General features: G+C 41.4%; 1 protein-coding gene across 3 annotated transcripts in view; it reads right to left on the minus strand.

Annotated features, from left to right (window-relative positions):
• Nucleotides 1-16,536, minus strand: part of IFT122 (intraflagellar transport 122) — a 31,735-nt gene that overhangs the window by 8,224 nt on the left and 6,975 nt on the right. For all 3 annotated transcript variants that reach the window (XM_032121194.1, XM_032121192.1, XM_032121193.1), the window contains 12 exons: nt 16,004-16,195; nt 15,180-15,318; nt 14,378-14,580; nt 13,771-13,908; nt 12,891-13,055; nt 11,849-12,046; nt 10,093-10,233; nt 8,353-8,406; nt 5,934-6,095; nt 2,978-3,144; nt 1,950-2,121; nt 1,273-1,375 (listed from right to left, as the gene is read on the minus strand). In XM_032121194.1, coding sequence (XP_031977085.1) covers nt 1,273-1,375; nt 1,950-2,121; nt 2,978-3,144; nt 5,934-6,095; nt 8,353-8,406; nt 10,093-10,233; nt 11,849-12,046; nt 12,891-13,055; nt 13,771-13,908; nt 14,378-14,580; nt 15,180-15,318; nt 16,004-16,195 — 1,834 coding nt within the window. The remainder of the gene's footprint in view (nt 1-1,272; nt 1,376-1,949; nt 2,122-2,977; nt 3,145-5,933; nt 6,096-8,352; nt 8,407-10,092; nt 10,234-11,848; nt 12,047-12,890; nt 13,056-13,770; nt 13,909-14,377; nt 14,581-15,179; nt 15,319-16,003; nt 16,196-16,536) is intronic.

Below are 16,536 nucleotides of genomic sequence, written 5' to 3' on the forward strand. Positions count from 1 at the left end.
GGGTTTTTTAAATAGAAAAGAGGGAAGATGCTGTGATGATTAGATCTCTGTACAAACAACAGTGGTCTCCAAACACTGCAAATCACAACTTTACTCAAAACTACAATAAATTGTTTGAAGTCAGTGCTCTGGTGTGTATGAATACTTTAAAAATATTGTGCTGAATACTTTAAAAGAGTACAGCACAGACTATACCCTTCTGTCATTTACTAACACCACATCCTTTTCTGCTGCACCAAGTAACACCCTCAATTCTCACTTGGCAAACATGCATTCGGCCAATGCAGTCTTCATATAAAGGAATGGGACTGGGGGGGAATCAACCCCCAAAAAACCCGACCCCACAGCACTGCTGCTGCCTGAGTGAAGCCAGCTCAGCTCGAACCAGACCTCACACGAGACTGCAACAGTCCCATGAGGACCTCCAGCTCCCCCAGTTCTGGGCATCTACACTTGCTGAGCCCCAGCAGCACAGGGCTTTGTGGAACAAATGGGGCCTATAACCTGCATTCAGAGAGTGCAAATCACCCCACTGCCCTAAACCAGGTGCTCAAAGTCTTGATGCCAAGACACAAACTCGTCTTGTGCAGAGACAGATCAGGCCCAGCTCGTTCCCTACCTGGGCCCTTCTACGCCAGGCTTGGATCCGAGCTGGCTCAGGGAACAGCAGGTGCAGCTGTCACATGGAACTGCACCTGAGCCAAGGCACTGCACTGAAGCCCTCCTGGCTTCACACAGAGCTCACTTCAACAGCTCCTTGTCTCTGGAACAGTTTGTGGACTGAATTTTGAAGCCTTTCCATAGGATGGAAACTTGACAGTTCAAATGTAATCTTATAAGCCAAACAAACCCCACAAAAAGCTTAAAGAAACAGGAAAACTTTACTTGTGCAAATCCAGTATTACCTAAATACAAAGAAAAATTATGTTTTTCACTCAGGTTTATAAGACGGCTGCTAATGTTTGAATTTTTGTGGGATAAAAATATTAAGACAGGATTATAGGCCAAATATCCCTTACATGCCACACTCAGATGTACAAGATAGAAAATCTGGACATATATTTAGATGCCATAATTTTTGATACATCCATCACACTTTCCTATAAAATAAGGAGATTTCCAGTTACTTTAAAACCAGCATGAAAACATGGATTATATTTGGTTTTGAATACCACTGATAAGAAATTTGCCAAGGCAGAGTCTGCATATTCTGTAGTGGAGAACTATGGAGCAAATATGGAGCGAGCAGTGATCTGTCAGTGACATTCTCACCTTTTTGGGCTTCTTCAAATCGATCATTCTCTGCCAGCCACTGAGCATAAGGGACATAGACTTCATCTTTGAATTCAGGATGCTTTTCACTCAGAGCAAATGCCTGACATAAATAAAAAATTCATTCTTAGAATATTGCCAGGTTTAAACAGTTCAAGGGTTTAGAATATTCCATGGCATCAATCCTTCAGCTCTAATAAAATTCATAATAAAACATATACACATAATAGAGAGTGTAATCCATATTTTCTCCAATAGAAAACTTATGTGTTTTAAAATAGAAAGCAATCAACAAGAGAAAAGTAGCTTAGCATAATAACAGACTGACTATTGAAACAGGAAGACTTGAAAGTGATTATCCAGGAAATTTAGTAGATTTCCCAGCAAGAGACAAAAAATATTTGTATTTTTACTGAATACATCCTCTAAAGAAATTGAAGTAACACTATAAATGCAATTTAGATTCACTTTCAGAAAACCACACCACCACCAAACACATGCTGGCATACACAATTAACTGAGATACTCTGAATCCTTCTGCAGAAGCCTCCCTCTCTCCTGCCTGCTTCTCCCTCACTACGATGCTGGGGGAGCCAGACATTTGCCTCCCTGTTTTGTTGCAACCAGTGATAGTAAGAAGCAGTGGTTTTCAAAACAGAAATCAAGGGCACACTTACTTCTTCCCAGTGATGAGTCTCCACGTGGAGCTGGATCAATGCTTTCAGGTCACCAACCTTCATGTAGGTTTCTGCAGCATGGCCAGGGTTATCAAGTTGCTTAAAATAGAAGGCGCATTTGGCCAAAGGCTCACGCTCAGCTTTATCCAGTTTTCGAGCAATTTCGATTAACCTAGACTCAGCAGAAAGAAGCCAGATGTTTCAGATTCTGCCTTGGTGCTTTGCCTTTTAATTACTGTCATAACTTCACCTTTAATCGGTTAACATTTAATAAACATCATAATAGTACTACCATGCTACACCCTTTAAACAGTTTCAGTAAACATTCCAAATAGCATTTCTCCTCTTGCAAACTCAAACCCTTTCCTTCCCTCTTTACTCACACATTCAGCTCTGTATCTCAGACTCCATGCAGAGCCATGCAGATAGAAGGAGGGAACACATCCTACATGACTCAGTGGCACAGGACACACTTCCCCAACCCTGACCTGAGCAACAGACTCCTGAATAAACATCACCCCCTGTGCCACACAGCAAAACAGAGGCAAGAGCAGGCTGAGGGGCCTGGCCAAGATCTTAAGGCAGCTCAGCAAATGACCCAAAGTGCCACCTACATTGGTGAGAAATGACCAGCAACAGGAGCAGCTACAGAATTTCTGAAGACTCCGTGCCCCAGGTGACTTCTTTACCCACTAGATGAGAACAGCAGCAATGGGCTACCAGGTACAATTACTGCTGTGATGATTACCCTGAAGGCATTCAAGCTATTTTAGACAATCTCATATTGGAGATGAATCCATGCATACTCTTCACTGCTGTAATGCATTTGTTTTTGTAATATATTTATGGCCCTACCCTCTAAACATATGCAACTTTTAAAACATTTTTAATCATAGATGTGTTTCAGATACTCCTGATATAAAGGCAGATACCAAACACATACGGTCTTATTTTAAAATTATGTGGAATTCATAATATCTCATTCAAGCTTTTAATATATATTATCTCTGAGGTGGCAAAAAACCTACATATCCACCCAGCCGTGGTCCCCGCTGATTTCGATGGCCTTCATGTGCTCGCCAGCAGAGAGGTACATCTCCACTGCTGCCTTTGGCTCATTGATATCCTTGGCCCAGTCTGCTTGTTTTTTTATCAGCATCTTTGTGTCTTTGGGATCTCCAGATCCCAGAAATTCCTGCAACAGTGCAATACAAAAGACTGCATTACCTTCTGGTCACAAACGTCGTTACAGTCTAAACTCTAAAATACATAAAGGCTTTTGTAATGGATATCATGATGCTTCCTAGGCACAGAAATACTCCATGGAGAGCAACATGGACTGAGCCAGCCTTCAGCAGCTCATCATCAAGGCCCTGGGTCTGGGAGGAAACAGTGGCAAATCTCCCATTTAGACAGTTTTCAATTAAAAAACCAAAAAGCAGGAGGTTCTGGCCAGCCCCAGAGAAGGACAATGCAGGTGCCTCAGAGGCAACACTAATGCCCCCTCCCGCTCTCTGCTGAGCCTGGTTCGGTGGATACGAGTTAAGATTTCTGCAAGCTTGTCAGGAAAAGGCCTTCCCAAAACAAAATGGTACTAATCTAAAAACTCTAACAGATCAATTCCAAGTTTCAGATTTTCTCTTGCAAGCCAAGCAGGTATGGATTCATTCTCAAAGACGAGCTGGTCCCAGCACATGCTCAGTTAACAACAGCACATCCACTTAATCATATGCTGGCATCAGGATGCCCTACCACCAATCAACTAAAGGCTGAAGTAATTATCAAGTGTCTTTGCAGAAAACAAGATATTTTAAAAAATATATCAACGACGTTCTTTTGCAAGGACAGAACCACAGCTGCTCAAAAGTGAGAGTGCTCTGAAGCACTGCTTGGACTTGTGGGAGGAATGCAAACACCAAGCCTGGACCCTGTGTTGACAACCATTCTGGAAATATTTCTAATAGTTAGTTCAGCTTCTTCTGCCAATACTAAAGCTCTGGCACCATATGGTTCACATCTGTTGACATCATGTGCCAGGAAAAAAGTATAAAACCCCTCTTCAACACCAGAAGATCGATTAAGGGCAATTTTGTCTGTTAACAGAACAGGCTACTGCCCATTAAACAGCTTCTATCAAAAGAAAAATCAGAACAGAGGAGAAATGACAGGTGGAAAAAGAGTGGAAAACTGTGTATCCTCTGTGTTTCTGGCAAATTCTGATTGAGGTTTAAAAAACCAAAACCAAAGCAACAAATGGGCAAAAACCTCTACAAGGAGCACCCACACACCAGATCTGCTTCACCACTGCAATTCAGCAGTTCTCCACTACAGCCAGAGCTGCACCCCATCTGTGCCAGCTCTAAATGAGCCCCAGGCCTGCCTCCTGCAGCACAGCCCTGCTCCAGGGAACAGCTACACAGGTATCCTGACAGCCTTGGAATATGGAAAACTGCATTGAAGAGTGAAGTCAAACAACCTCTTTGGCATGACTTGTTTTCCAGCTTAGGTCACCAAAATAAGCCCAAAATCAAAGGCTAAGCTTAGCTTCTCACAGTACAAACAGTTTTTTTGTGAGTTGCCAGTAATTAGTGATCCAGTGCTGTGATAACGAGCCTGTGACCAGGTATCAAAGGATTCCCAACCTCTGCCTCCAGTCTGGACCTTCCGTCCAGACCTCATCAAAGTCATGCACAAGAAACCAGGTTCTGTGGGTCCCTTTGAATAATTCTGGCAGCATCAGTGAAAACACCACCACAAAAACACACCCCTCCCCCATATATCTTTCCTTGGATAAATAGCTGGCCAACAAGGGGGTTTTACATGTTCTTCCATGTCCTGTGCACTCCCTGCACAAGCTGCCTTATGAAGTATCTTGAATTTCTCTGAATGAAGTCACTCTGAAGTACAGGAGACATGAGACCTCTTGCTCTCTACTGGTTAAATATAGACATGACTACAGCCAAGAATTAAAAGGTTCTTACAAAGACTTATGGGAACATTTTCCTGTATGAATTAAATTTATGTTCAAGAGGAGCCAAAACACTGAAGCTAACAAAGACTCATCAGCCAAAAATAGCGGAAGTCGGGCTTACATCAGCAAAGCCCCCAAATGTTTCTGTTGAGTTCTTGGAAGAAAAAGATCTCTTTGCAGCATGGCTTGGGGAACCTCTGCTACAGAGTTTCTGTGCATGTCATGGTGAATTCTTTGTCCCGGATTGGGCAGAATAAGGCTCTGATGAGTGATGAATGAGACTAAACAGTGCATGCATTCTCAGGGATTTTGATAAGAAAACACCATAGAAGACTTAAAAGCCAAGTAATGCTTCTTATCACCATACAGAAACATCACTTTTTAGAATTATATTCAATTTATTCCTACATGGAAACAGAGTTTAAAAAAAAGCCAAGACACTGAATCTTTGGAAAAAATACTGTAGTAAACAAAAATATTCTAGGTTAGCATATTATGCAGTTTTTAAAATGCATCGATATAGAACTGATTTACTCTGACACAAATATATTTTTATTATAACATGGGTATTACCTTGTCATCTTTGGAGGACAAACAAATAAAAAGGGACTCTCGAGTAAGATAAGGTAGAAGAAGGAGTCATACACCCAAAATTTTTAGTTTTAAAAGAAGGAAAATTACTATGGATAATGCTATGTAACCACAAGAGTTGCTGGTGGTGTCACCAAAAGAATCCACTGAAAAGCCCTGAATTTCCACAGCCGTATTTGAGACTCTACAAAACACAACCTGCTGCCTTGGTAGCAGACTCTGAAGGAAAATGCCACTGTTACACCCAGGCCAGAGACACTTTTCCCCTTATAAGCCAAATGAACTCCAAACAAATACCTGAGAAAATAAAATTGGAATTCAAAGCCCACATTTCTTCAAAATCTTTTGTAGGATCATACTTTGCAAACAATTACAGGTAAATCAATACTTCTGCATTTAAATGTTCAGGTGCCAAGTCCTACCTTTGCATGGTCGAACATGCGTAGGTCAGAGTACATCTCGAGAGCCAGGTTTTCATGGCCACTCCTTTTGTACAGCTTCGCTGCCTCATGGAATTTCCCCTGGTAGGCATAAACATCTGCCAGGAACAGGTCATTGTTGTTCTCTCCATGCTTTTTCCGGTCCTGGAAGAATAGAAAAACTGAAGAGAGATGTAGAAAATATTCTAGATGATCAGGACCTAGGTGAGAAACAGCCCTTGAGGAATTAGATTTTCAGGCTTAGATTTTAACTGTTAATAATTAAAAACCTGTAACGGGATATCATAATTACACCTCTCCTACATTTCTGGTGAATTTATAATTAAAGAATTAAATCTCTCCTTAATTAAAATTACGAAGAGCAAAATTAAATGTCACTATACAAACCAAAGCGATGAAAAATCACTTGTCTTGATTTCACACAGGAAAATGAACACATGCTATCATTACACCAGTCTATTTTAAAAAAGGCATCTGATGGGCTCCTCATTTTCTCCCTACAAAGTCACTAGCACATAATTTGGCTAAATTAACAATGTGTGCAGGTGGGATGACAAACAGGAGGGTAACTGCCAGCAATAAGTAGATTCAGCAAGTATGTTAGCCTGCCTCCGAATACAAACCAGCGACACCTCCACTCTCCCCACATGCAAGAGCTCATGGACTTGGGTCAGTACCAGTCACTTCCAGTGCACCTGTACATGCTCTGCTGGTAACCAGAACTGCTTGCTCTGACTGCCTGGGAAGGGACCACGAGAACAGTGTGAGTGCAGAGCCAAGCAGAAACCCTTCATGTGTGTGCAGAGCCACGGAGAAACCCTTCACATGAATCAAACTGCAGCAGTACCCAGACTGGGAGGGACCCAGGACACAGGTTTGCAGGCACGTGTGTGTTTCAATGTGTGTGCCTTATCCTGTGTATTGGACACACTCCACTGCCCTGCCTGGCATAAAATTATTGCTGCAGTTAGCCCACATCATAGACAAACACATAGCTGCGAACTGGATTTAAAGAAAACTGCATGCAAGGGGAAAAGCGTTCCACAAGCATCCAAATTCAATCCTCTGCTGCCAAAGGGGCTCAGCCATCACTCCCTGGTCACACTTACTGACTGGGCTGACACTGAGCTGGTGCTCAAAGTTCCCTTCAAAAACTTGGTTAAATGAAAAATCTGAGGAGTTGTTACACCATTTTTACAAGACTCCACAGAATCTTGCCAGATAGAGGTGGCAACTATGTTTCTCTGACATCAATTAGGAAAAAAAAGTGTCATTACTGAGAGAAAACCATCATATTAATGGAAGATGTATGCTTAGTTACACCCCTACAAGCCTTAAAAGGAATCCAATCCACTGCAGGTGAGAGAAAGTGGGGATGTAGAACTCACTGCAGAAGGGGCATTTTCATGACATGCGAAAGTAAGTTTATGCCTGCTTATAAGGGGAATCTTTCTTAAACAGGATATGACACGACAAATCCAGAATATCCTCAATAAAAGCAGATCTGGAGAAGCATATGTGGAAAAGAAAGGTTACTACTGGTGAGAGAACACTCTCACCTACCTACACCCTTGAAAAGAAAAAAAAAGAAAACCAACAGAAGAAGAGGCTCTTAATGCAGACCTTTGTCCTGTGTAAGAGAAAAGTTCACTGCAACCAGCTGGCATTTTGACAGCAGCAGGCAGCTCTGAAGACATGAAGACAAGGAGTGTATCCTTTAAGAGAAGGTGTAAATCTAATTAACACAAGGAATAAAAATTCCCTTTATGCCATCTCCATGCAGATCTTTAAGCATTATCTTGCCATCTCTGCAGAAGGACAAGGGTGATGTATGTGTTTTCAAGTGCTCATGACAGACAGTTATTGTTGAGTGAAATTCTATCAAGAAGTGTGAAAAGAATAGGAAGGAGTGATTAGAGCACAGTATGGAAGTATGGAATCCCAAATTCTATTTCCAGTTGTCACAGACTTGTCATGAGACCCTGAGTTTGTCACTTCATTTCTCTGAGCCTGTTTCTGTCCCTGCAAGGAGGAGATAATAGTAATTACCTACCTCCAGGGGGTAGGGAAAAGCTTAATGAACTCATGTTTATGAAGTATTCTATACTAAGCTCTGTCAGCAAAGTAGTATTCTACCAATTATTAATTGAATATTGAACGTTTTTCCAGTTCCCCTGAAGACAGTTACAGAAGTTCCCATCCCACACCCACATTCTGGTCCATGAAGTTCCAATCCTACGATTAGAATTTGAGTCACCTCTACTAATCAGGATTTTTCACTTCAAACACATCTCCAACTGTCAGAAGCACTATCCAAACAAAATTCCTTCCAAAACAGGAAGTAGTGATTTTGGCACAGTAATAAGTTTAAGAAAATACACCATCTTGAACACTGGCTTACCTCTATGCTGCTGATCAGTTCTAAATATCGAAGGTCTCGTACCCTGGTAAATGCCTATTGAAAATAATAAAATAATAAAAGGCATTAATTTGAAAACCCAGAAAAACCCAAATATTATTCTGCATGAATCAAGCTGTCTTCATGCAAAAATGACAGCTGGGTTTGAGTTTGTGTAGTCCCAAACCTGAAGGGGGCTCTGACTATGACTGTGGCCCCTGAGTTGCTGCAGGAAAGGAGACAAGGTACAACCAGAACAGCTCGGCCCTGACACGAGCAGCACAGCAGGGAACAGGAGCTGTGCATACCAGTCCCCCAAGAAATAGAAAGTGTCAATTAAAATATTACATGCTTTTATTCTGGCTATTTAATAGCTTCTCCATTTTGATGTGAGGTGTGACACAGACGAGGAAATTTCAGGAAACTATTACAAGGAAGGGGATATAACTGATTGTATTGCCAAAGCCTGCTGCATATGCTTCTAGTTTTTAAACCATTCAGAAAATCCAGCATGAAAGGAGCTCAGAGAGAGGAAAGGAAGTAAGGAGACGATAAGATAAAAGTACTGTAAGACAGTGTAATATCTTTGCAAATAGAGATGAATGTGCAACCCAACGTCTCAAGTGGCAAAGTCACGTGCAAGTTGCAGCAACTCAGCACTTATTCCTGACATGCATCACAAAACAGAAATTTAACTCTTTGGGCTGCACATTCAAGATTTCCAACCAAACTAATACTTAAGAGGGCACAGTGTATTCTGCTTACAACGGATTGGACTAGGAGCTATGAGAGCCTTTAATGTCAAGAAGCTGCTTTTGTTCGAATTAATCCGCTCTAATTCTAAGAGGGCACTACTTTAAAATTCCAAGGAGGCACTGAAAACTTCTTTTTAAAAGTATCTATTTGCATAAAGCCATACATGAGACTGGAATTATTCTGATGCCTCCACTTAGAAAAAAAAAAAAGAAAAATAAAGCATTTCATTTCCTTTTTAAAAAAAAAAATCTGTTATTAAAAGATACCTATCATTACAGACCATTCTCAGTGTGTTTTTAGAATGCTTTGTCTTTCATACAGTATTCATGACACCGAACTCAGTTTGCTCTCACTTATTTGAGAAGAGGTGGTGAAAGAAAATAGGGAAGTATTTTATACCGGAGAAAATCTCAGTTCTTCAGTATATGCCCTCTCATAGACCACTCTCCAAAGCAAGGCATGCCACACAGAAAAGGACTGAAATGACACTATCCCATCACCACGACCTTCACAGAACGTTAATGGGTAGATAACAAAGAACAGGAAATCTTCACATTTGTACTGAGGTTATATTAAATATTTAGGGAGGAAAAGGGCAAGTTTGTAGCAGTAGGGAAGCTGAGCATCCTGTGCTGCCACCCGCTGGGCGCTGCTGAACGGCTTCCCAATTCTGCTCCCCCAAACCCACTAACACATCTTCCAGCTGAAACCATTTTCTTTCTACCGAACACCTTGATTTAGAACATGGCATTTACCTAGAGAGATACATTAGACTTCAGTTCAAAACCTCATCTCAAAATCCTGAGTACAGAACAAACAATTGGTTTGTTTGTGGAACAAGACACACTAAGGACAAGCAAGACAGTAACCCAGGAACATCACTTGCATTCCAGTCATAAAACATGCATTATACACACACACACACACACATAAAAATATAAATATAAAACCCAAGCTTTCTGCTAAACGAGTAAATATATGCTTTACCTTTTTAGCAGTTTCAAACTCCAGCCCTTCCAAGGCTTCCATGGCCAGCTCTCTCCAGTCAGCATCAGTCACTCCTAAACAGGCAATTTGATAGGCTTCTTTAAACATTTTTCGTTCCAGATATTGATACATGGGTGCAGACTGAGGATTGCCATAGAAAAAAACATGTATCAGAAAGCATAATACTGAGATATATTAATAAAATTCTCTACAAACATTGGAGGGAAAAAAGATATATTCTAATCACAACCATTACAAGCTGCCCAGAGAATAAACATCTGGGTTTTGTACACAGACAGAACAACATTCTGGGGTGATCATGATCATATCTTTAAACAAGCTGGGTTAATGACATTCCAAACTCATCCATTTTGAAATCTTCAGTTCCTTGCAATATGAGGAAATAGTTAAGAATGTGAATTCTTCTGGGAATTGAACATACTAAATACGACATACACTGAGCTTTTCTAGTACTACAGAAGCAGAGCAAAGGAGGGGCAGTGTGTTTGCAAAGGCTAAGAGCATGAGGTGTGGCACCACTGCCGGGCGCGATGCGTCCCTGGAAACACCCAGACACACAGGAAGGGTGCCATGGGAAGTAACCCTTCTGCCCCAAGCTCGAGGACAAAGCTGTTCTATCAGCACTGTGGCTATATAGGCCCAAAAGACACTCAGGCTTTCAAGGACCTGCCCCTGCCCTAAAGGAAATCCAAGCAGGGAACTGCCAGCTGCTGCAGGGTGGCACACACAGACAGATGTGGGTCTGCAGCCACAGCTCGAGCCCTCTGAGGGAACACGGAGCACTGCAACACTCGTGCCTTAACCTGGGTTTGCAACCCCAGCAGGACACAGGTCCATTTCTGTGTTATTTTTATCCATTTATATGAAAATTGTACACCCTTTGGTACTCCCTCTCTCCAAAAGCATAGCTTTGGAAAAGCTGCCTCTGTGACACTGCACAGTAATTCTGTGGTGTCTCAGTGCCTACAGCATGCCAAAGGCAGACAGGAGTGTTCAAGGCCTGGTGACCCTGTCTGTGGCTGCCATCCACCCTGGGCAACCCAGAGCCTCATCAAGGACCTGCCCAGGGCCTCAGGGGACAGACGGGTCTGTAACACAGGTGTGCATTAGTCAGTACAAGCACAGGGCATTCTGCCTCCTTCATTGACTCTCAGAGGCAAATCCTGCACACGCCTGGATGCAGAGAGTCACAATCTTTTTGCTTTTTTTTTCCTTTTTTTTTTTGGACTTCCATTGCATCTCATGACACAGAAAACAGCATTTTATGGAAGGTAATCCCTAAATTCCGATTATAAAGACTACACATGTATTATACATTCAGACTAAAATATACAGTTTAAATACTGCCTAAACATATCTAGATGAAGCAACAATAAGACAGTATTTGATATATTCAAGAAAAATGAAATTACAACTGGGGAAAAGTCATATAGGGAGAACACAGTAAAAATACTGCAGGAGGTAAGGCCTGTACTATATCAGATTACGTGCATTTGCAAGGAGAAAGGGAGAATCAGATACAATTACCAACAGCAAAAAGGAGGTTAGCTTAATTAATGCCAAAGAAACAAAAATAAAATAGATCACACAATATAACTTAAATAACAACGAAGGAAGTGTGAACTGCAATCATTTTAGTAATGAAATACAAGTAAATCTCAGAAAAGCTTCTTCACTTGTTAAACATTCATGTTTATGAGATATAAAGCAACACTTAATGAGATTAAAGGATTACCTGCGGAACTTCAACTGCTGACATAGAGAAAACATGAAGGCAGAAGATCTTGGAGCCATTGTAACCCACAACAAAGCCTTGCAGTTTTTGCTGGTGGACGGGGAAGTTGCTAGCTTTGATATTGAGGTAACCCCCTCCAGAAAAGCAAAGCATATCCTCACACTGGGTATTCCAGGCCACGCTATTAGCATTGGGTTCCTAGTGAGCAAAACAACTCAGGATTACAACTGATGCAATCACATCTTTCCTAAGAAACATGCCTCCTTCAGCTACAACGTTTGACCCATTACAGCCTGGTGTGTACACACACCAATTATTCACATTTGCAATATCCTAAAGCCTAGAATATTCCTAAACAGATTCATAGGGACGTATTTTACATTTTAATACACAGCTATAATTGTCTTGCCTTTTATGTATATTTACTAGTGATGTCTACTATCAAACTGTAGAACATTATACCAAATTCCACAATAATATACCGTTAGTTAGAACATTTAATTGATCATTTCCTCAGTCCATTACACAAAGGAAGTTACAGACCCTATCTTTGCAGCACTCCATCCTTGCTATCCAGTGTGTTATGAAAACATTTAATCAACATTAATAAGTGACTGCTAAACTGCCAATGAAGAGAGCATTATCATGATTCCTTTTATAGCCTACGAACACCAGATGAACAAAGATGTTCAGGCTTTAATTCCATTCGTACTAATAAAACTAAAATGCTCTTTAACTGTAATGCTTCACAGGGAACCAGGGCAGAGTTCTAAATTAAACTGAAAAGGTCACATATTTAAGTGCTCTTTATTCACCTGTTGCTCACATAGATTTCCTGTCTTCTCATTCCTACTCCAACATCTCTGAAAAGGTGGTTTTCATAAACAGATCACAGTTAAATTCTACAAGATGGGATTAATATCTTAAATGAGTTAAAACGAATTCCTGTGCAGCAACACTTTTGGGATGTTCTGTGCTCCAAAGTACTTCTTGCCCTCCCACGCCACCTTTTAAAAAAACCCCAACAACTGTTAATTTTTACCTGAAACAGCAACTCTTTGGTATGAATGTCATAGACGAGGCAGGTGTCGTTCTCATCCACCACGGCCAGCTTGTTCCGGGACGCGCTCATGTCCAGGCAGCGCACGGCCGTGGATTGCTTCAGCAGCACGATCGCCAAGGCGTTGTCCACGAAGATCTTCAGGATCTAGACAGATTTGAAACAAAGTCACTCCAGACATTTCTGTCCCTAGAACAGGAAACAGCATAGCAGGTAAAAACTTCGGTGCTGTTGAAAGCGTGATGAAATTGCAAGCTTTTCAGAGACAAACTGCAATAAAATTAGGGAAATGCTTCCAGTTTGAGGTTTCTTGAGCAGACTGGCTGCTACAACATGCTCTAGGTCACAAGCCTATACAGATAAATCAGATGCTATGCATCCTGGATTCTCCACTAGTTACACAATTTCATTAATACATTAATGTAAAACATAGAGAAGACACACAGGATCTCAACTTCCTCGCAATCAGTACCTCTGGGCTCCAGTCTGACACTTCCAGCTGCCACCTGGCGTGTGAAACAGACAGCACCTACACCTGGAGAACAGCCACACCCTCACAAGTGGTCATCAGGAGACATGTACCCACCTCCAACCCCAACTAATGGCAAACCTGCTCTCAGTTCACCAAGAACTTAATTTTTGTCAGTTGATACTAACAACTTACAGACTTTTAGGCACAGTTAAACATATTTGTATGAATTTTACTGTCACAGAATGTGAAAGACAGAAGTAATTAATTTTTAATCCCAAAATGAGATTGTCAAATAAAATTCTAGGCCTGCTGCTCCTAAGATCTCCCTCTAAGAGCACAGAACACATTTTATTTGCAGTGAAAAAACACATACCAGACATGATGTGTTACCTGACCATTCTTGAGACCAACTAAGAGGCCTTCTCTTCCTGGAGGCCCTCCAATTACTTTAATGTAACGAATGAGAGATTCCATCAGCCATTCTCGTTCTTTAAGACCACTGAATGAGAGGCACTGCAGTCTCTTCTCCTAAGGACACAGCAAGACATAAAACACAGCAGGGAGGTGAAGACAAAAATCTGTGTCTGATGTGAGACATTTATACCTATACTAGCAGTGTGTCTACTTTTACATTCAAAAATCACACAGTTAAATACTCAATTTAATGGGTGAATTCTTTAAGATTTTCCAATCCCATGAACAAACAAAAACAAACACCCCTAGTCTTTTACTAGTACTTCTCTCCCACCCAAAAAGTACCCCTGGATTCTGTGCTAATTTATCAAACTCACTAGAGAGCCTGTTTTACTGAAGCAGAGTCACCTGAGCCATGCCACAGTAGCTGCCCAGCATCATGTCAGCACTGCATGGCACAGCCAGACTGCCTTGGCAAGAGCTGTAACAGATCCCACAGGGCAGTCCTGCCAGCCACTGACTGGGACAGCAGCCTTGAACACTGAACACAGCCCAGGACTACTCTAGCTTTTAAGGCACATACCTGGCATAAAATAATGTGATTTGAACACACCACCAGCAAGTTACATTCAAATTTCTTTATGATCTTTTCCTTCACCCGATAGTACATATCTGCAGAGTCATCCGAGTACAACTCGTAAATCAGGATTTTCTCTGGCATCTGGATGGCTAATCTGTTTTTGTAGATTGCAATTTTCTTCACAAGCTCTCTGCCTTTTATCCTAACTAGAAACAAAAAACACAGAAGTGATACAGTATAAGCTGCCACAAAACTAACATACAGAAATCAGAAAAGTAAAACTGAATCTCTCTAGAGCACCTCTAAAATTCAAAGCACATTCCTGATCAGGTACGTTTGCTGCTCTGCATCTACGTAATCTACTATCCCTGTCATAGTTTACCACCCTTTATGACTTGCCAACAGCATGTTCTGGAGTCTGGAGCAGTACTTTGATTCCTTGCCATAAAAAGCTAGCAGAAATGAAGAAACAAAATAAGCACAAATGCTTGAGGTTACAAGTAAAGAAAATAAAAGCTAAATGTAACACATAGTATTTTTATCTCATTTTCAGAGATTAAAACCTTATTTTAAAAGCCCCTGTCCCTCCCAGTATCTTTGCCAATCCCACATCTTTCATTAAACTTGTCAGTGCTGAACTTGCACACTCCCAAGTTTGCGCTCTCCTCGTGCAAAGTGTGTTCCATGGTTTGACTGCCAAAGTGACAACAGCCTGTCAGGTACATGCAGTGTATGTTCCAAGTGTCCTGATGGAGATAAATCAAAAGCCAAAACAAACCACATGAGGCTGCAAGTGTAGAACTACCTTTTTGTTCCGTGATGAGATGCTGGACAATAACATCGGTCATGTTGTCCCTGTAGGCGTAGCGATCTTTATAGAGGCCATGGACAGTGCTGAATATCAGCTGGTAGAAGGAGATTGTTCCATCCTGACATCCTACTGCCTGAACACAAGAAGACAATAATTTTAGTTAATTGGCACATACAGGTGAGAATTGGGAGAGTGTGTGGTGTTTATACGAACACCATGTCCCTCTTCCTGTGTAATGTATAGACCAATTACAGCTGACTTATATTTAACCATGGTTCAAGTGCAATGCAGAATGAGGACTGATCTCCCCACAGACCATGGAGACACCATGCTGGGTGGGGGCCTTGGGTTCATTTGGTTGGGGTTTTGGTTAAGTATTTTGCAGAGGAGGTGTGTTCGTTTGTTTATTTTTAGATTTGCTTTCATTCTCTTCCCACTTGTACAGGACTCAGAGTGCAGCATTTTGGGCTGACAGTTGCCCTGTATGTATTTTCTACCCATCATGGAATTAGATTTGGTCAATTGCAGAAGCTATTAGCTGGTGTTTTTAATTAGTTTTCCCTCCTCTTTTTTAATCAAAATACAGTAAATGTCTTACCACTTGACAGCAGGTGTTATGCTCCTTATATCCTTCTTACAGCTCAGGTTTTACTTCTGCAGGATATTTGTAATTCCAGTGGCAGTTCTAGGATCTCCCTAGACACTGCTCAGGTTCTACTGCCTCGGTAGGAATGTCTAAGCAACTAAGTTTGAAATGTATGATCTTACTTTAGGTGACAAATTCCCTGTGAAAAAGTCAGAAAAATGTCCCTACTCACCACATAGTTGGAGTCTGGTTTAACTTTGCAGGTCCACACCCAGCTGCTCTGCTCTCCCACAGTGCCCAGGCGTACGCCGTCCCTTGTGAAGAGAGAAACTTGTCTATCTGAACCTCCCAGTAGGAGATACTCTCCTTTAGTAAAGTAGCTGATGCAGCATGGGTCAAAATTGAGCACTCTGTCCTTCCCAATCTACAAGGGAAAATAAAACAAAAAACCAATCAAAAACATAAACAAAAGGATCATTTCATTTTTTCTGAAGGCAACAAGTGCCATCACTCATACCATTCGTCTCCTCCATGCATGGCTTTTCAATACCCAGAACCACTGGCTATATTAGGATTCCCAAAGGCAGTTCTAAAATATGTCCAAGAATCCCTCCAGTCCCAAACCATTCTGCTCAGAACGCAACAACTCAAAAAACCCCTTTAACCAGCTGAAAAAAACCACAAAGAGGTTCTCTTCAAACCAGTGAACCATGTCACAGAAGCCAGCAGAGCTGTAAGGGCTTTAATGGAAGAACTGCAAGACAG

Source organism: Corvus moneduloides, chromosome 11, assembly GCF_009650955.1.
Source record: "Corvus moneduloides isolate bCorMon1 chromosome 11, bCorMon1.pri, whole genome shotgun sequence".
In the NCBI taxonomy this organism is placed as follows: domain Eukaryota; kingdom Metazoa; phylum Chordata; class Aves; order Passeriformes; family Corvidae; genus Corvus; species Corvus moneduloides.